At 36.7% G+C, this 18,392-nt stretch overlaps 1 protein-coding gene across 3 annotated transcripts; it reads left to right on the top strand.

Moving 5' to 3' along the window:
* On the top strand, positions 7,947-15,889 carry LOC107631249 (kinesin light chain 3). Of its 3 annotated transcripts, none has more exons than XM_016334629.2 (18): positions 7,947-8,149; positions 8,672-8,770; positions 9,075-9,250; positions 9,347-9,451; positions 10,020-10,120; positions 10,700-10,778; positions 11,021-11,032; positions 11,217-11,282; positions 11,951-12,019; positions 12,113-12,169; positions 12,880-12,957; positions 13,544-13,641; positions 13,723-13,768; positions 13,960-14,087; positions 14,324-14,432; positions 14,514-14,576; positions 14,662-14,724; positions 14,820-15,889. In XM_016334629.2, the coding sequence occupies exons 1-18, from the start codon at positions 8,038-8,040 to the stop codon at positions 14,943-14,945; spliced, it is 1,587 nt and encodes a 528-aa protein (XP_016190115.1). In that variant the 5' UTR covers positions 7,947-8,037; the 3' UTR covers positions 14,946-15,889. The 3 variants fall into 3 exon arrangements, with proteins under 3 accessions (XP_016190115.1, XP_020975226.1, XP_020975227.1); XM_021119568.1 differs by lacking the exon at positions 7,947-8,149 and adding an exon at positions 9,582-9,642 and having other exon boundaries at positions 8,666-8,770; XM_021119567.1 differs by lacking the exon at positions 12,113-12,169.

Consider the following 18,392-nt stretch of genomic DNA (forward strand, 5'->3'; position numbering starts at 1 on the left):
AAGAATAATGAATAAGATTATCAGTGTGAATCAAAGTGCCTTCCTTAAAGGGCGCCTTATTTCTGACAACATTCTTATTGCACATGAATGTATGCACTATTTGAAGTGCAAGAAGAGAGGCTCTGAGTTTGAAATGACCATAAAACTTGACATGAGTAAAGCGTATGATAGAGTTGAATGGTACTTCTTGTGGTATATTATGGAAAAATTGGGTTTCGGTTCAAAGTAGATTAACTAGATCAATGAATTAGTGACTACTGTTTCTTACTCTGTTGTTGTGGAAGGTTAACCGTTTGGCTTTTTTAGACCAAATAGGGGTATACATCAAGGTGATTCCTATCTTCCTATCTTTTTTTTATTCTGTGCTGAAGGTTTATCCTTTATGCTACATAAAGCAGAGCAAAACAAACTCATTAAAGGGATTCAGGTTAATCGACGAAGTCTGGCTGTTAATCACCTTTTATTCACAGATGACTCGATCCTTTTCTGCAGGGGCTCAACTGAAACTAGTCAAAGCATTATGGACCTTATGGCAAACTATAAAAGTTTCAGTGGCCAGACAGTTAATTTAGGGAAGTCAGCTATATTTTCAATCAAAACACGCCTCAACATATGAGATTGGAAATTGCAGGAACCCTCAGTATCAACCACATCGGAGCCCAAGATAAGTACCTCGGGCTCCCTTCAGTTGTTCAGCGTTCAAAAAAAGAAACATTTGGAGCAATTAAAGATAAACTTCGTAAGAAGGTGCATAGCTGGAAACGAAGTTTGCTATCCTCAGGTGGCAGGCAGGTGCTGATAAAAGCAGTTGATGAAGCTATACCTATCTACACCCTATCATGTTTTCGGCTACCAGACACGCTACTAAATGAAATTCACAGCATTCTCTGCCAGTTTTGGTGGGGACAGCGTGGCGACGAATGGAAAATAGCATGGATCAAATGGGATACCATGACAAGAGCTAAGAAGGAAGGGGGATTAGGGATAAAGGACCTACGAGCCCAAAACTTGGCTTTACTAGGTAAACAATACTGGCGAATCGTTAAACAACCTAATTCTACTCTATCACAAGTATTTCTGCTACGAAAATATTATGAATGCTGAAATGGGCAGCGTACCTTCTTGGGGTTGGAGAAGTATTCTAGAAGGTCGAAAAGTGATCGAGAAAGGTCTAGTTTGGAGAGTTGGTTCGAGTAGGAATATCCGAATTTTTTAGGACCATTGGCTTCCACCACCGCACCCGTTCAATGTCCCTGTGTCAGCAGTCTCAAAATCTCCTATCTCAGTCCCTGTTTTATGTTAAGGACTTGCTGAATGCTGACCGAAGTTGGAACCAGACTCTGATAACAGAATCCTTTCCAGCAGGGATAAGCTCCCGCATCCCGTCAATTGTACCAATAGATGAAGATGATAGTATTATATGACTGTGTAACAAATCTGGTAACTATGAAGTAGCCTCAGGTTACAAGATAGCTTATGCTTTCTACTATGCTCCAATTACTCAAGGGCCACAATACATGCAACAATAACAAATTTGGGAAAAATTATGGGAGATGAAGATACCTCATAAAATCAATTTTTTTCTGGAAGTGCTTGCATGAGAAGATCCCTGTGTTACAGTTGCTCCGCTCCCGCTTCCCAGAGACATCTAGCGTGTGCCCGAGATGCTCCGCTGATGAAGAATCAATCCTCCATAGCTTGATTAGATGCCCACTCTCAGCTGCGGTCTGGACCAATAGCGGAATCGAGGGCCAGATCCGGAGACATGGCTCGAGTTCCTTCTTCAATTGGTGGGAGAGAGTTTTTTTTCACTTTAGTGGCAGATGTTGAAGGAAGGAGAAAGCTTTTCTTACTAGCTATTCTCTATTGGAATTGCTGAAAAGCAAGGAACCGGTTTATTTTTGAAAAAGAAGTGGTACTGGCATCACAAGTGGTGGCTGACTCGGTGAAACTTGCTGAACAACTCCAAGATCGTGCAAACATATGAATCGTATTGAGCAATGAAGGCCCCTTTCCTATCTTAATTAATTTCTTTTCTTTGCCTGTTTAGTGGCTTTTGGGAGACCCCCACTTCTAATTCTAATCCTTAATTGGATGACATTTGTTATTTCTTTTATCATTAATGAATAACAGTTATCTTTGGAAAAAAAATAAACTTTTAAATAGAACTTCGATCTATAATAGATTAATTTTTCGCCTATTAGGAGAGATATTATGAAAAATTGAAAAAAATTCCCGCAGGACAATGTAATTACTAGGGGTGTTCGCGGTGCGGTTTGGTTCGGTTTTAAGGGAAAAAGTCATCCGATCCGAACGCTTAATTTATGTGCGGTGCGGTTTGGATTGGATGAAATTTTTTTGGAAATTCGATCCGATTCGATTACAAGCAGTTTGGATCGGTTTGGATTTGCGGTTTTTTAAAAAAAAAATTAAATACATAGAACAAGTCTCAATATCAAATTTTAAATAATCAACAATGACATAACAAGTCTTCACAATATCTTAAAAAACCAACGATAACATAACAATAGAAATAAAATTATAGGTTAGTTAAAATAAATAAATAAATAATATTTTGAGCATAAAATATTTATTAAATAATAATAATACATGAATAATAGAAAAATGTATAACAAATTTTTTTTGGTGACTGAACATAACACAAAGAAAAAAGACCTAAGAAAAAGAGTAGTACTCCTCTCTAATAATAATGTCTAAATTATTAGGAGGTAGTAACCACTCTAGATACACCTGCTTGTTTAAAACAGCAGTCTTAGCCATTAAATCAGCCGCTCTGTTTGCTGTTCGCTGGATGAGCACTAAAGTAGCTGTCCAATTGCGTTGGAGCATCTCTTTGATTTTGTCAAGCAGATCAGAGTCATTCCTAATCATACTGGTTGTGCCTCGCGAAACAAGAAGAAACGCATCAAGATTATCAGTTTCACATATGACCTCTTTGCACTCGCAATCCCAAGCCATAACAAGCCCTCTCCAAATAGCATGAAGCTCACAACAGAGAACACTAGAAAGATGTATACTGGCAGAAAAACCTTTTATCCAAATTTCCATGCTGTCTTTAATAATACATCCAAAGCCAGCTAATTGCTCATTTTCAAAAACGCTTGCATCGCAGTTCACTTTACAGACATTCATTGGAGGTGGTTCCCAGTTATATTTCAAAGAAGAAGGAATAATATGTTTTTGGTTGATAACAACATTAGAGAAATCTCGAGCAGCATGTTTAACTAAGTGAACAATTTTCTCCTTACTCCATGGATCATCTTGGTGGAAGATGTCATTGTTCCTATCCCTCCAAATCCACCAAAAGGCCGCTGCAAAGAGAAACTCATTTTTGTTGAGGTTAGAACAAATCCAAGACACAAAATCCAAATTAGAGTCCTCAGTGGTCATTCCCAAATTTAAGTTAATCCAAATCTGACGAGCTTTTTGGCAAGTCCTAAAGCAGTGGTTAATATCCTCTAGAGCAAGATAACATCTCTAACAAAAATCAGAAGTAGAAATACCTCTTTGAAACCGGTAACTAGCTGTGGGAACTCCGTTGTTGAGGCAAAGCCAGAGCAGACACTTTATCTTCTCCGGTATTCTCAAGCGCCAAAGTTAAAGCCAATTTTCATTATCATTCCAGCCAAATTTCTTCTTCAATAGCCATTCATACTCGCTTTTAGTCGAGTAGGTGAGAGTATTTGAGTTTGTCCAAAACCAACCTGTTTTATCTCCTGCCTGCTTGATAGGATCAAAGAGCATCAAATCAAGTTTAACTTCTTCTGAAATCATTGTGCAAAGAATATCCCACCGCCAATGCACAAGGTGCCAGACATCTTCTAACTTCAAGTGAGAATCAGAAATGTCCACAAAAGGAACCAAAGGAGCTAGCGTTCCACATGGTCGCCAAGCATGATACCAAAAGGATTGAGACATTCTGCCTGTACACCAATCAAAACCATCACGAAGCTTTTCTATTGTCTTATAAATCGCTCGCCAAGTGCTTGAAACAATATTAGAAAATTTGGGTGAAAAGCAAGAACTCCCAGATAAATATTTTGCCAACATAATCCTTACCCAAAGCTTATCTTTGTTATGCAATAATTGCCAAACAAGCTTTCCGAGTAAAGCAAAATTTACGCATTGAGTATCTCTAATTCCCAAGCCTCCATATTTTCTTGGAGTAACAACTTTGCTCCACTTGACCAAATTTAAGCAACGCTCCCCCACCTTTCCCTTCCACAAGAATTGTCTAAGCACAGAATCAATCTTTTGACAAACCGAAGTAGGAAAAAGAGTCACTTGCATATGATAAATAGGAAGAGAAGAAGCAACAGATTTAATTAAGCAAAGCCTGCCTGCTCTGTTAATGAGCCGACCTTTCCAACTAGCCAGCCTATTCTTGATCTTCTCTAAAGAGTCCGAAAAAATAGATCTAGCAGCTCGAGGATGATTAAGGTTCACCCCCAAGTATTTGCCTAGGTCACTAGTAAAAGGAATATGAGAAACACCAGACAATATTTCCTTCCTTCTATTAGAGATATTTCTAGAACAAATAGCTTTAGATTTTTCAATGTTAACCTTCATACCTGAAGCTTTATTGAACAACTCCAAGGTGTGCACAACATTCTGAACTTGACTTTTCTTTGCTTTACAAAAAAGGAGGAGGTCATCTACAAACATCAAGTGAAAAACTCTAGGTCCCCCTCTAGAAACAGCCACACCATCCTAAATACCCTCGTCAACTTGTTTGGAAATGAAGCACGCCAATCTCTCCATGCACAAAATAAATAAATACAGAGAAATTTGATCTCCTTGACTGAGCCCTCTGCGAGGTTGGAAGTTGTCCAATCTATTCCCATTCCAAAGGATGGAAAGATTTGAGGCCTGAACACAATTCATTACAAGCCGAATAATTAGAGAAGGAAAGCCAAAAGATTCAAGAGTGTGCTCAAGAAAATTCCAATAAACTCTATCATAAGCCTTTTCTAAATCAATCTTAAAAGCCATCGTTCATTTTCTAGACTTTGTCCGCTTAAGAAAGTGAAGAACTTCTTGGGCGACAATAATATTATCAGGTGCTCCTCTATCATTAATAAACCCTCCCTGAGTTGGGCTAACAATCTCATCCAAAAATGGTCGTAATCTATTAACCAGCACTTTAGTCACTAGCTTATAAATTACATTACAAAGGCTTATTGGCCGAAAATCCTTCAATCTAGTTGGAGGGTCGCACTTAGGGATAAGAACAATCAAAGTTTTCAACAAAGAATGGCTTAACGTCTCCCCTAAGATTGCTTTCTGAATAGTACGCCATACCTCATGACCCACCACATCCCAATATTCCTTGAAGAAAAAAACTTGAAAACCATCCGGCCCAGGAGCTTTGAACGAGCTCATATTATCCAGAGCTTCTTTAACCTCCAACATTGTTACTGGTTTAGACAAATTATCACAAGTATCCTGGCTAAGAGATGGCATAGGAATTTCTCCCATGCAATTAACCTCAACAGGCTCAATAGAACAAAAAATATTTTTGAAGAAATGAACAACCTCCCTTTGCAAAACTTCCGGATCATCAGACCAAGACCCATCACTGACTAGCAACCCATGAACCTTGTTAGATTTTCTTCTAAGGATGGTTTGCATATGGAAAAAGCTAGTATTTCTATCACCATACCAAACCCATTGATCCCTTGACTTCTGGTACCAAAGCAATTCTTCCTGGGCCAAAACTATATTATACTCAACTCTCAATTCTTCCTCTTTGTGCTTCAGAATAGGATCATCGTCAGCTTCCATTTTTCGTTGAATACGATTCAAATAACCCTCCAATTCCCTTTTTTTAATAAAAATATTGCCGAAGACCGTAGAGTTGAATTCCAACGAAGCTTCTTGGACCCCCAACAACTTCCTATGGATGCCAAAGTCTGTACTATCCCAAGATTTCTGAACAATGGCCTTGTAATCAGGATGTGTTGCCCATGCCGCTTGGAATCTAAAAGGCCGGTTTCCTTTCTTGATAGGAACTCCTTGACATCGGATAAGTAGGGGACAATGATCAGAGTGGGAACGACTGAGAACTTCAACAAAAGCTTCTGGAAAAAGAAGGCGCCATTCTGTAGTATAGCAAGCTCCATCCAATCTTTTTGCAATATCTTTGTTTCCTTGAATTTTACGGAACCAAGTAAACCGTCTTCCAGAGGTTGTTAGATCAAAAAGACCACAAGAATCTAGAGTACCCCCTTCACCTCATGAACACTCAAAATATCATTAAAATCCCTAACCACCACCCACGGGTCCTGAATGCACAAACCAATATCAAGCAGATGACTCCATAATTCTACTCTATTAGTGGCTTGAGGGCTGCTATAAACCGCACTGCAGATCCATCTTCGCCCACCACCATCAATTTCCAAAGTTACACATTGATTCATAGCCCAAAGAATTTTACAAGAAAATTTTAAATTAGCAGAGAGGAACCAAATTCCTCCCTTGTGTCCAACAGCATCTACAATCCCTATAGGATAATAGCCTAATCTCCCCCAAAATTCTTTCATAGTTTCAAACCCAATATGAGTTTCCACCAAAATAAAAAAAAGTTGGTTGAAATTTTCGTACCAACTCCTTACAGTGCACCCGAGACATCTTATTTGACGCCCCTAACATTTCAACTAATAATATTTAAATGGTCACAATCCATAAAAAATAAATTAAATAATTGGAATGTTTAATCATTCTACCTCACGTTGATGGACCTCTGTCTCCAAGTGTCTCTTTATGGACTTGCACCGCAGAACCATCATTCTTCTGTTGAGGTTGGGTCTCCAAGTTTGTTGTTGCACTAACTTTATCAAGCTCTTTTTGTACTCGAAAATCCATTGACAATGCTTCAGTAGGTGAGTTTTGAAGCGAAATAGGACGCTGCCTTTTGTACCCTGCTTTAAAAAAGGGAGTACTCTAATCCTTGAAAGCCACCTGAGTTGTTCCCAAACAGCCAAGCGTGGATGGAGGATCTTTCTTTTCCTTAGGCCCCACCTTTGCATTTGATAAGGACTTCACATTTGCATTTGATGAGGATCCAGCATGCATGTTATTAGACCCAAAAGAAAATTTCTTACTCACCAAATTGGAGCATATTGCTACATTGGCTTTTTTTGGCACCACATTGTGGCCTTTACCCACTTTTTCCTTGCCTTTTCTACTAACTGTAACTCATTCACCCTCTTTTGTACGAGTATCCCTTTCCATACGTGAGTCTTGCAAATTATCATGCACAAGATCTGCTGCACCATGCTTCTCCATAATTGGAATTGATTTGGCATTAATCCCAAATTCAAAAGATAAATTTTGATTTTTTATTGGAATTTGACTATCTTCCACCGTTTTCTCGTTGTTATCTACAGGAAAAAGTGACGGCAAATTTTTCTCCTTTACGGTGCTTTCCTTCCTAATGCCATTGTTGTTCTCTTTCACATATTCTCTTGTGACATGTCCAAAGCAGCTACATTTTTCACAAATTAAATTCAAGTGCTCATATTCTATGTCATACATATGACCATCAACTTGAATTTTTTTTTATAACTGGAAGTCCCAAGTTAATTTGCACACATGCTCTTGCAAATTGAACATGTTATAAGTATAATTGTAAATATAATAATAAAATAATAATATTATAACACTTTGTGCGGTTTGGATTGTATTAGATCGGTTATGAAAAGTAGATCCGAAATCCGATCCAATCCGGCGGTTTGCAAAAAATAGAATTCAATTAAATCCAAATTAATGTGGTTTTAATCGGTTTTCAGTTTGGATCGGATTGGATGAACGGTTTAATTTGGATTGGTTTGGATTTGAACACCCCTAGTAATTACCAAGAAATATCTCATTAAGAATAAAATTATGCTAACAAATAACATTTTTTTTTCCTTTCTAAAAGAGAAAGAGCCAAACGTAGAACCTAGTCTGTGTGACACAACACTAAAGTGAGTGAATTTTGAAGCAGCTGCCTTTTGTTGTTCGTCGGTGAAGCTGATGTCTCTGCGTACTGCAGCCGCCATTTTTCTCAAAAGACTTCGTTTTCCCGCTTCCCATGGCTTCTGTGCATCTCGTGTATACCCAAACGCATTTCCACTCTCATTTTCTGGTACTTTTCTTTTTTTCTTTCTTTAAAAAATTCTACCTTTTACTATGATTGATGTCATAACCTGTATTGTTCAATTTTCATAGAAGTGGTATCTTCCTTACTAGCAATCATTGTGAAGGTTGTACTCTTATGGGTTCCTGTTGATTTCCCGTTGCTAATTTGTAATTATGCAAATCAAATTTGGAACTTTTCTGCGTTTTTCTGCTTTGTTTCATTGCGCCAGTTCTAGGCTCTACTTCTTTGTTGTCCAATTTGGGTTTGATATTTAATGGAATTGGAAACAGAACAGGAATTTGTTGCTTCTAATTAGCCCAAAAAAGATTCATCTTTTAATTGTAGTTTTTTTTTTTTTAAAAAGACATTACCTACTACGTAGTTTTAGTTTTTATATCTTCATTTGTTGATTACTTGATTCTGCTGCATATGGAGAGCAAATGACTATTTTTATTGTCTAGTAAAATGAAGTCAGAGATGATATATGCCCATTTATACTGTCTTATTGTTTTTGTGTTGCTCTTCCAGGCAAACTTAAACTTTCCCACTGGTATCAAACCGGAGCAAATGGCTCGAGGATGAATCTTAGGGATCCTTGTCTGTGGATTGTTATATCTGGACATATTGGTATGCCTCTGTAACTAATGCTTAACCGTTGCAATATTATTATTTGCAAGCTGCAATGTTATATGTAACTTTATTACCCATTTGAAAAAGATTAGCCTTATGGTGCTATATTGGAGTTTAATTTGATTAATGATTATTATGAATTTTTGTGGACATCAAACATTTTATGGTATCTAATACAGTGAGGATTTGTTGAAAACTTGATCCCATTGATTACTAATAAATTGTATGATACTCATTATCACTATTGAAAGGTGACTAAAAAGAATTATTGTGCACGACTGAATTGGCTATTTCTGTGCAGCTATTGTACTAGGGACTGGTGCCAACACTGTGTTTGCAGAAGATCCAACTAATGAAGCATCTCCAGATGATGACTTAATTGGATTAAGAAAAGTTGAGGATGGTTCTATAGTATCAAATACACATACAGCAAAATGGAGAGTATTTACTGATGAAGCGAGGGAATTTTTCATAAAGGCAAGCAGTTTCTGCCTATTGTTTTTCTTTTCCGTTCTCTTCATTTAAAATTTTTCCTGCTCTACTAACCTCTATTGTATGTTCATTTACTGCCAGGGACAACTAGATGCAGCTGAAAAACTTTTTCTTGCTGCTCTACAAGAAGCTAAAGAGGGTTTCGGCCCAAGAGATCCGCATGTTGCATCTTCATGCAATAACCTGGTTAGTTTACCTATACTTGATACTTGTCCTATTCTTAATTACTTTTAGAACTGTGTAATAAATCCTGTATACTTTTTGTCAGATGCAACCTTTTTTCAAAAATGATCATTGTTGTCTGTTGATTTAGAAGTTTTATAGGGGAGAAGGGCAAAATAAAACTAGGGAAGGAGATGTGTACTACCTCTAACTTGGTATTCCCCTTTTATTGCTGAAGTATTTTCATATGCACTAAGAAAATATTGGTACATCTGTCATAGTTCTTATATGAAGAATGGTTTAATGCTATATTACGAGATTACATTTGATGCACAACTTAAAATGGTCAAATCTCGAATAATTTGGCATAGTGGTGTTGAAGTTGTATTGAAATATTCAGCTTCCTATGACACATGTACCAACATCTTCTTTAACTCCATCTAATTTTCCCTCTCTTCTAACTGCTTAAATTTCTTGAAAGATTGATTGTATATAATATGCTACTAATATGTACCGGTTCTCTATGTTAATTGAAAAAGTAAATGACATTGATAACACACCCCTCAGTTATTTCTATCATTTTTCATTTCAGGCAGAGTTATACAGGATCAAAAAGGATTTTGCCAAAGCAGAACCATTGTACTTGGAAGCTATCGACATATTAGAGGAAGCTTTTGGCCCAGATGATATACGGTAAAGTGCTACTGCTGTGCAACATCATAGATTATGCTTCTTTCAACTGTATTTGTAGACATCATTACTAGGGGGTCAATAATGCATCTGAAACTAAAGAACATAAGTTATGATTTAGTTTGCATGGAGCTGGAGATTTTAGGAAAATAGAATTATGTTCAAGGAATTAATGAACCTTTTCATCTCAATGTCATTTTATGAACTAGAAGTAAACAATTGACAGGACATTAAACTTTATTTTTTATTTCCCTTCCTGTGAGCTAGCATCGTGTTTGATGTTGCCAATTTTCTTGATGATTGTTAGTATAAAAATCTTGCATAACAATAGTTCAAATTAAATTTTTCATCAAAGAAATTGATTTTTTTTATCCCCCTTTTTCACATGTGATAAAATTTTGTTTTCCATGGAAAATTTTTCTTACATTGATGGTAGACCAAATTGAGTATAAGCTGTTATATATTCATGATGAAATATATTTGCGCACGTGCTATGTTACATAGTACCAATGATTCTAGTGCCTTGATATGGTGAGTTCCATTAACCTTTGATGGCTTTAATACGAAACCATACTCATGCAGGGTTGGGGCTGCTGCTCACAACCTTGGACAATTCTACCTTGGACAGCGGAAGTTGGAAAAAGCTCGTGTTAGCTATGAGGTAATCTGCTGAGTTTAACAGTCTTGGTGATTCATATGTGGGGTAGATGACAATTTTACTCATAAGTGGAACCAGATTTCAACATAGATTATATATGTGGTTGTTTCCCCTCCCATTTTCCACTTTGTCCTTTTGTGGCAGTGACATGTTCATCTTGTTGTTACTCTTTAGTCTATGCTTTGTGTTCTTTCACTTCTACTGACCGTCCTTTCTCTTTCATTTTTGTATTGTATTTTTAACAGCGCGCACTGAAGGTATGGACCTACTGTGCTCAGGCAGCGACTGTTATTTTCCTCTGATTTTGAAACAGTTATATTCTCCTCCTAGTACATTGCTATCACTTTGCATCTAATTTTATATCTGAACATCATTTCTGTGCTTGAAAATAGAGGCTCTATGTTATCTTGAGTTTATCATGTAATATGACTCTTTATTCAGATAAAAAGACGTGTTCTGGGATATGGCCATTCAGAATGTGCAGATACAATGTATCATCTAGGAGTGGTAATTATTTTTCATTTCACTGTACTTCGTCTGTTTCCTTTGCTACTGTCTTTAGACGGGAAATCTAGATTTTAAGGGAGGGCTCCGGGTTCGGAAATCCAAAATCTCACTGTGAAGGTCATTTGGATAAGGCAATTTTGTAAAACTCACTGAACGGTATTCATATTCAGAATATTTCACTCATTTGCTGCTTAATGCATTAGATGATGACTTGATATGACAAATTGCATACTTATATTAAAAATATGAGTATAAAACTACTGCAACCATGGAACCACTGAATGTTAAAGTTTCCATCCTTTAAATGAGTTGGAATTAAGAGTTTTTAATTATAGAACATGCTTCTTGCAATTCTTTCACTACTGTTTTTGCCATAATTTAGACTTGCAAATGAAAAGGTGGGTGGAGAAGTTTCAAAACTTAAATGTTCTGTCTGGCTGCGTTGCCGTGTTCCAGAATGACTTAATAGCAATAACAAAACGTTTGAGATCTTCTATTAAAAATAAATGTTTGATATTTCTGGTAGACAAGTTTTTCTTGCTTCTCCCGTGCTTATTGGTTTTCTGGTGGCGTTTGTCTGAATGTAATTTTTTGGTGTATAATTTCCCTCTTTGATGTGTCTTGAAATGTCTACTTAACTGAATCTTAAGCTGCAATTTTTTCTTCAGGTGTTGTATTTCCAAGGAAAAGAAAGGGATGCTGAGGCCGCCATTCAGGACTCAATAAGGTTATTAGAGGTGTGTCTTTCTCCTAATGTAAAGTACCTCAGCGGTGAGATTCGGTTATTTTGAATATTCTCATTTTTAGCCAACGTTCTTTTTCCTGTGTAGGAAGGTGGCGAAGGGGAGTCATTTGTATGCATTAGAAGACTTAGATATCTGTCGCAGGTTTTCCTTTACCTTATTCTTTCCCAAAACTTCCTTGACACTACTAGAGTAAAAAGTGTATGTTTTTAGAGGGGGAAAGGTTAAGGAGAACTTTGAAATAGGATGAAAGAAGAGGAGTCTTGGAGCAATGGTTGAGTTATCTCTGTGCCCTCAAAAGTCATGGATTTAAACCGTGGAATCAGCCATAGTTGGGCTGCCTGCATTACACCCTTTAGATGTAGTCCTTCCCTTACTCCGTGAAATGCAGGATGCTTTGCACCGGGCTGCCCTTTGCAATAGGATGAAAAATTGCACTACTATTCTTGAATTTTTAGCAACTTTGTGGGAGGTTCCGCATAGTGCACATGAAGTAAATAGAATCTTATGCAGTCTTGGTAAAAAGGGGGCACTTAAGACCCAGGTCAGACAATCCAAGTATTTAGACATTAGATTTAAAAAAAATCAAAAGTCCACATAAGTTGTCAGATACGAAACTGGTGGTACTTGTAGTTGCCATTGCATTCGATGCTTTTTTGGCAAGCAAAGCAGTTCTAGAGTTAGATCCTTAGTCCCAAGACCTTGCATTCTTTATAATTAAATTGAGAATATAAAGTAAATTGATATTGATTCTGTGCATTTTCTATCTTGAAAGTGTGCTTTTTCCAACTTTCTGGCTGTTAAATTTAGGGTTTTAATTGTCTGATTGATATATTTTTGCTATATTGTTTAAGATATATTTGAAATCACATCGGCTGGCTGAAGCTGAGATGGTCCAGAGGAAGATCCTGCATATTTTGGAATTGTCAAAGGTTATTTATTTATTTTTGAAATTCTTTCTCATTGTATTATTCCCTTTCTAATTGCCTTTTTCTGTAATGGACTAATGGTGATTAAAATTTCTGTAAAGGAACAACCTATGCAATTAAACTTGAGCTGGTTTAATTCCTTTCTTGTTGAATTCAGGCAAATTAATACCTGCATCTTATTTGTGACTTCCAGTAGAAACAACCTATGCAAGCCTGAATTTTCTATCATGTTTTCTTATCATCTATGCAATGTTATAGTGGGTACGACTGTAGTAGATATGGTGGCTGAACAGGATTATTTCCTCATCTCAAGTTTATTATATGGTATTTCTATTTTGTGCTAAACAACCACCAATGTTGGGTTTTTTTCACAGAAATGTTGTAGATTACTTTACACTAGATATTAATACTGGCCAAATAGATGGATACTATATGTTGTCCCTTGGCTGGCAATTTTTAATCCCTATTTGCTTTCTATTTTGTCATTTAGAACTAGTTTTGATTATCTTGATCAATGTTATAATAAAATTTTATATTTGAAAAAAGTATGATGTCCCTGCCAGAAACATAATGTAAATTGTGTATACAGGGTTGGAATTCGTTGGACACAGTTGTTGCAGCTGAATCTTTAGCTCTGACCCTGCAAGCGTCTTGCAATTTAAAAGATTCAAAAGAACTTCTTGAAAGGTTATTCCAATATTATTAATTTGTTATATCCTTGGATTTACTTTCGCTATATCTGGAATCCTGTTATATTTCAACCTGCAGATGTCTAAATGCGCGGAAAGTCTTGCTTCCTGATGACCATATTCAGGTTTGTTGTTCCTTGACAAGTATTTTAGTAGCTTCCACTTTCCATTCTATTCAACTTTCAAATTCCTCCAAATTTTCTGGCAATAAACTGATGCATACACAAAGATACTGTTTTATTGCATCTATGCTTGCAATGAATATGCTGGCTAAGAGTAAAATAATACCATGATTTTTTTGTCTACTCATTTTCAGATTGGTGCAAACCTACTTCGTCTAGCACAGGTTGCTATGCTTGATAGCAGCCAACATAAAAAATTTGATGTCAAGAGAGCTAAAGCCGAGCTTGATATCGCAAAGGATCATGTACATAATTCAATAAGGTTTCTATCAGTTTGTTACACGTAAACCTGTAGTTGTTACTTTTGAATATCAAAACTAAATCAAATTATCTTAGGCTTGTTTCTTTTTCTAATTCCAATTATCCTTTCTTTGTTACTATGTGGTTTTAATGATAATGCCCTCAACGATAATGGCCGTGACATTAATCTATGTTCATGCTTTGAGGAACTTAGTGGCTGTTCCTTGATATTCTCTCCGATTCCTTGTTCCGTCTCAGGATTGCACGTCAATATTTAGATAGAGTATCGAAACAAAAAGACAGGTTGAAGAAACACAGTGCACCGGGAGATTCCAGAAAGGAAGCCCAAGCAGCGCTGCTCATATTGGTCTGTATTTTATTGGTTGTGCATCCACTATTCCTCTTCTCTTATGCATGTCTATTATAATAGAATTGTGATTTTTCACAGCTGCAATCATTCAATACTTTATCGTCGGTGGAGGTAGCAAAGCAAGAACTGCTGGAAATTCAGGTCAGATTCTAAGCCTTAGTACATAAGCAAGGATTTAACTTTTATGAGGTGCATTAATAATTTCTGGTGTTATTTTGCAAAGCAGGAAGGAAAAAGTAACCTCAAGGCTAAGGAGTCACTTCTTCAATGCATTCATGCTTACAGTGAGGTAAAATTAACTATCTATTCTTCAATGGACATACACGTCTCTTGCAAAGCAAGGATTTTGAATATTTATCACAAACTCAAAACTTGTTTTTGCAGTTTGTAGCCGATAAGTCAATCCCTGAGAACGCTGAGATAAAGAAGGAATACCTTTCGTGTTTGAAGGTTGCTCAAAACTTGCTCGGTAATAAAGGACTACCAGAAGCTGAATTGATAGAATCTTGAAGAGCTCAGTTGCCATAGATTTTGGTGTGAGAAACAAAGTTGGTCCATAACTTTATAAGCTGCAATTTTTTATTTTGATATTGTAGAGCGTGTTTGTACGAATACAAACACGGTTTTGCTAGGTAGACAATAACTTTTGGGAACAATGTGAACAATGAGTTTCAAAATTGGACCAATAAAATAAAACACAGTCCAGCCCAAATTACCCCCTAAACTTTAATTTTTACAATCCTAATTTTAACCATCCTATTCTTACCCCTTTTGACCCGAGACGCAGCCACACTCCAGGAATCATACTGTCGGCGTTGCAACTCAACCTCCGGCAAGTTCGCTGCAAGCTGAACATCCGGCACTACCCACATGCTTCAACCACAGGCTTCACGTGAGTCCCCTATCGATGCTCGCGCGTTGCTGCCCTCATTCTGCATCCCTCCCTCGCGCTACCGTCGAACACCGCTCGTCGCGGAAGGGCTCTCGCTCGCTGTCGCTGCGCCAGCAAATTTCCGCACACAGCGTCGCAGTTGAATGCATCAACGGCAACGCTGAACAGCCCGCAAGCTTCAGGTTCGCTCCCTCATAGTGCTCGTGCGCTGCTGCCCTCACCCCGCGTCCCTCCCTCGCCACCATTGGGCGCCGGCCATCGTAGAGGAGCTCCCGGTCTCCGTTGACGCGCCTCCAATCTTCAGCAAGCTTCAGGTTTGGTTTCTTGGACTGCTATGGAAGATAAGAACCCTTGTTTATTGCTGATTTCTTATTTTGTTACCATGTTGGATTATATATTTTTTGAATTTGGTTTGGTCTGTCCGGGCATTACGTTAGTCGGCACAGATGTTCTACTGGCTTTGGATGTTTGATTTTCACTTCAGACGGATGATTATTTTACCTAATGACTTTAGATGTTCGATTTTCATTTCTTATAAGACGGAAGATTATTTTACCACGTATACGGATGGTTGTTTTGCACAATAATTTAATGATCGTTTCAGTTGAGTTGGTGATCGTGTGCTTGTTTGGCTGGGGTCTGGGCGGCAGTGGGCTGCGGAGGAGGCTGCACGGCCGGTGGCGGTGGGGCAGCGCGAAGGAGGTTGTCCGGGGCTTGTGCGGCGCGATCGAACGAGCACGGAGAGGCTGGGCGGCATCGGTTGAGGGCTAGGCGGTGGCGGCTGGAGTCTGGGTGGCGTCTGACCGGAGAGTGGGAAAGTGAAGCAGCGGCTAGGTTACTCTACAGACCAGAGTTTGCGAATAGATGGAGGTTAGCGTGATAATGAATGTAAGTATGTAACTGATTTGGATTAATTTGAAATCCTTATTTTTTAAAATTTCAAAATTTGAAATAATTATTAATTAATTAATAAAAAAAAGTATTAGTAGACAATGAGAATATTAAATAATGTGAACAATGGATATGTCGAAGTACGTTAGTAATTACTAATCGGAGAGTCAAATAAGTAAGTGGCATCCCCTTGTCAATTGAGATTCAAAATTATTCCGTACTTCTCTAGTTCTCTGCTACATATGACAAATAAAATCAATGCATTGCGTGATCAATTTTTAACAGCACATCATTTTACTCACTACCACACACTTGCTCTCATGAAAATGCTTCTCTGTGGCGTGTTGTTTTCACCCTCCGGCCTACTATGTATGGTGTTTCTATAATCTTGATGGCTTGTAGTTGGTGCAATTGTGGTACAGAACTGACAGAAAAGGAAATAAATCACTGCTGCAATTTAAAAAGTATAGTACAATGTTTTTGGCTGCATTCAGGCAACAAATTGACTTTATTGGATGACTAAAAACCAAAAAACAAAACATGATTTATTTCATATGAATAAAAATTATTGTAACAAAGAGAACGTAAATTACTATGGATGTTGGTGTAACCCATGGCTTGTAGTTGTAGTGTTACCAACTAAAGCAAAGGCTTTTTGTCTTGCTATGAAGAAACCAAGTAAAAACTAAAGGGAAAAAGCAATGGAGGAATGCATCATACAAAACAAAACAAAACGTAAGGAGCATGAAATGATGTGAAAGAATAGGAAAAATCTGTAAGCAAAGCTGGCTTGCAGTAATGCTAATACATAAATTGCCACAAGTAGTAAGTAACCATATCAGGAAGGACCAATCGTAGATTGGGGACCATTCTCTTAAGTCTATTAACCCCAACTGCTCCCATGTCCCATTACATTCTTCATAATCACATTAGAACTTTAGAAGAGATAAAAAAAAATGTTAAAGATAGAATCTACAATAATTCGGAAAATTGAAGTGATAAATATTAAATAATTCGAACCTAAATACATTACGTTATACCTTAGTGCCACAACACGTATCACTATGTCCCTCATTCACTATTTTTACAGTTACACAAAATCTTAAATCTTAATCTAAATTGGTTGAGTTTTACATTAAACTCAATAAACAAACGATTATGCCACTACAAAGTACAAACATTAAAACTTAGTTAACATTTTTTCAACCATAAAAATGTAAAATCATGAAATGCTTGATTTTTTTAAATAAATAAATAATAGTATTGAAGATGACTTTTTAATTATAATATTACCATTTGAAGTTTGAATTCAAGATCAACCGCCCCCCTTCCTTTTCAATTTTCAAGGAAGACGGCAACCTTGTTTTTGTATCTACTTGTATTTTGTAGTATTATATGATGTGATATGAGTTATGATTTCTTTGGTAATCTTTTCCTTTTCTTTTTTTTTTAATCTTGTTGGTTTCTTTTTCTTTTTCCTTTTTTAATTTAAAGTGAAAATGAGATTCGAAAGGGGTGTATAACTGTATATGGCCATTTACAACTGATGTATAGCTGTAAAATCAAATGCCTCGTGCATATAAGCATTTAAAACTTTAAGGTCGTATTTGTTTTTTGAAACTGAAAAATTATAATTAAGTATTGTGTTTGATAATTAGTGTTTAGAAATAAAATTTTAATTTTGAAACACAAAATTTTATTATATTTAATACTTTTAAAAAATAAAAACATAAAAATTAAAAATTTTAAAAACAAAAACTAAAATTTTAATATTATATATATAATATATAATTTACACTAAATACAATATAAATTTTAATTTAATCACTATCTTATAGTTTCACTTTCTCCGAATCCGGAGGATAGCCTAAATAACATTGGGTTTGCAATTTTCTCGAGACGGAGGCTTTTAAGTTTTAACTTTTAACCAGAAAAAGAAGTGTTGCTCCACGCTTTTGTGGCCAGCTGGATCCTGTTAATATAGTACTCCACTTAATTACACTTAATTGTGAATTTGTGATTGTGACGTTAATTTAACATCCTTTTTATCCTTTCTTCCTTGGAACAAGCCTTTCCCTTTTAGTTATGGGATTCGAGTTGTTTCATGTCCACACGTGGTAAAACATTTTAGATTTTTTATTCAGCAATAAAAATAAATCATTAAAATAGTACGA

The sequence above is a fragment of the Arachis ipaensis genome, chromosome B03, assembly GCF_000816755.2.
Source record: "Arachis ipaensis cultivar K30076 chromosome B03, Araip1.1, whole genome shotgun sequence".
Lineage (NCBI taxonomy): Eukaryota > Viridiplantae > Streptophyta > Magnoliopsida > Fabales > Fabaceae > Arachis > Arachis ipaensis.

What these genes read in the sequence shown, in the direction of transcription:
- LOC107631249 (XM_016334629.2), top strand. Translation starts at nt 8,038, where the DNA reads ATGTCTCTGCGTACTGCAGCCGCCATTTTTCTCAAAAGACTTCGTTTT. An exon ending in CGAGGGAATTTTTCATAAAG is followed by an intron (nt 9,251 to 9,346) that starts GCAAGCAGTTTC and finishes ATTTACTGCCAG; the next exon opens with GGACAACTAGATGCAGCTGA. An exon ending in ACTCAATAAGGTTATTAGAG is followed by an intron (nt 12,020 to 12,112) that starts GTGTGTCTTTCT and finishes TTTCCTGTGTAG; the next exon opens with GAAGGTGGCGAAGGGGAGTC.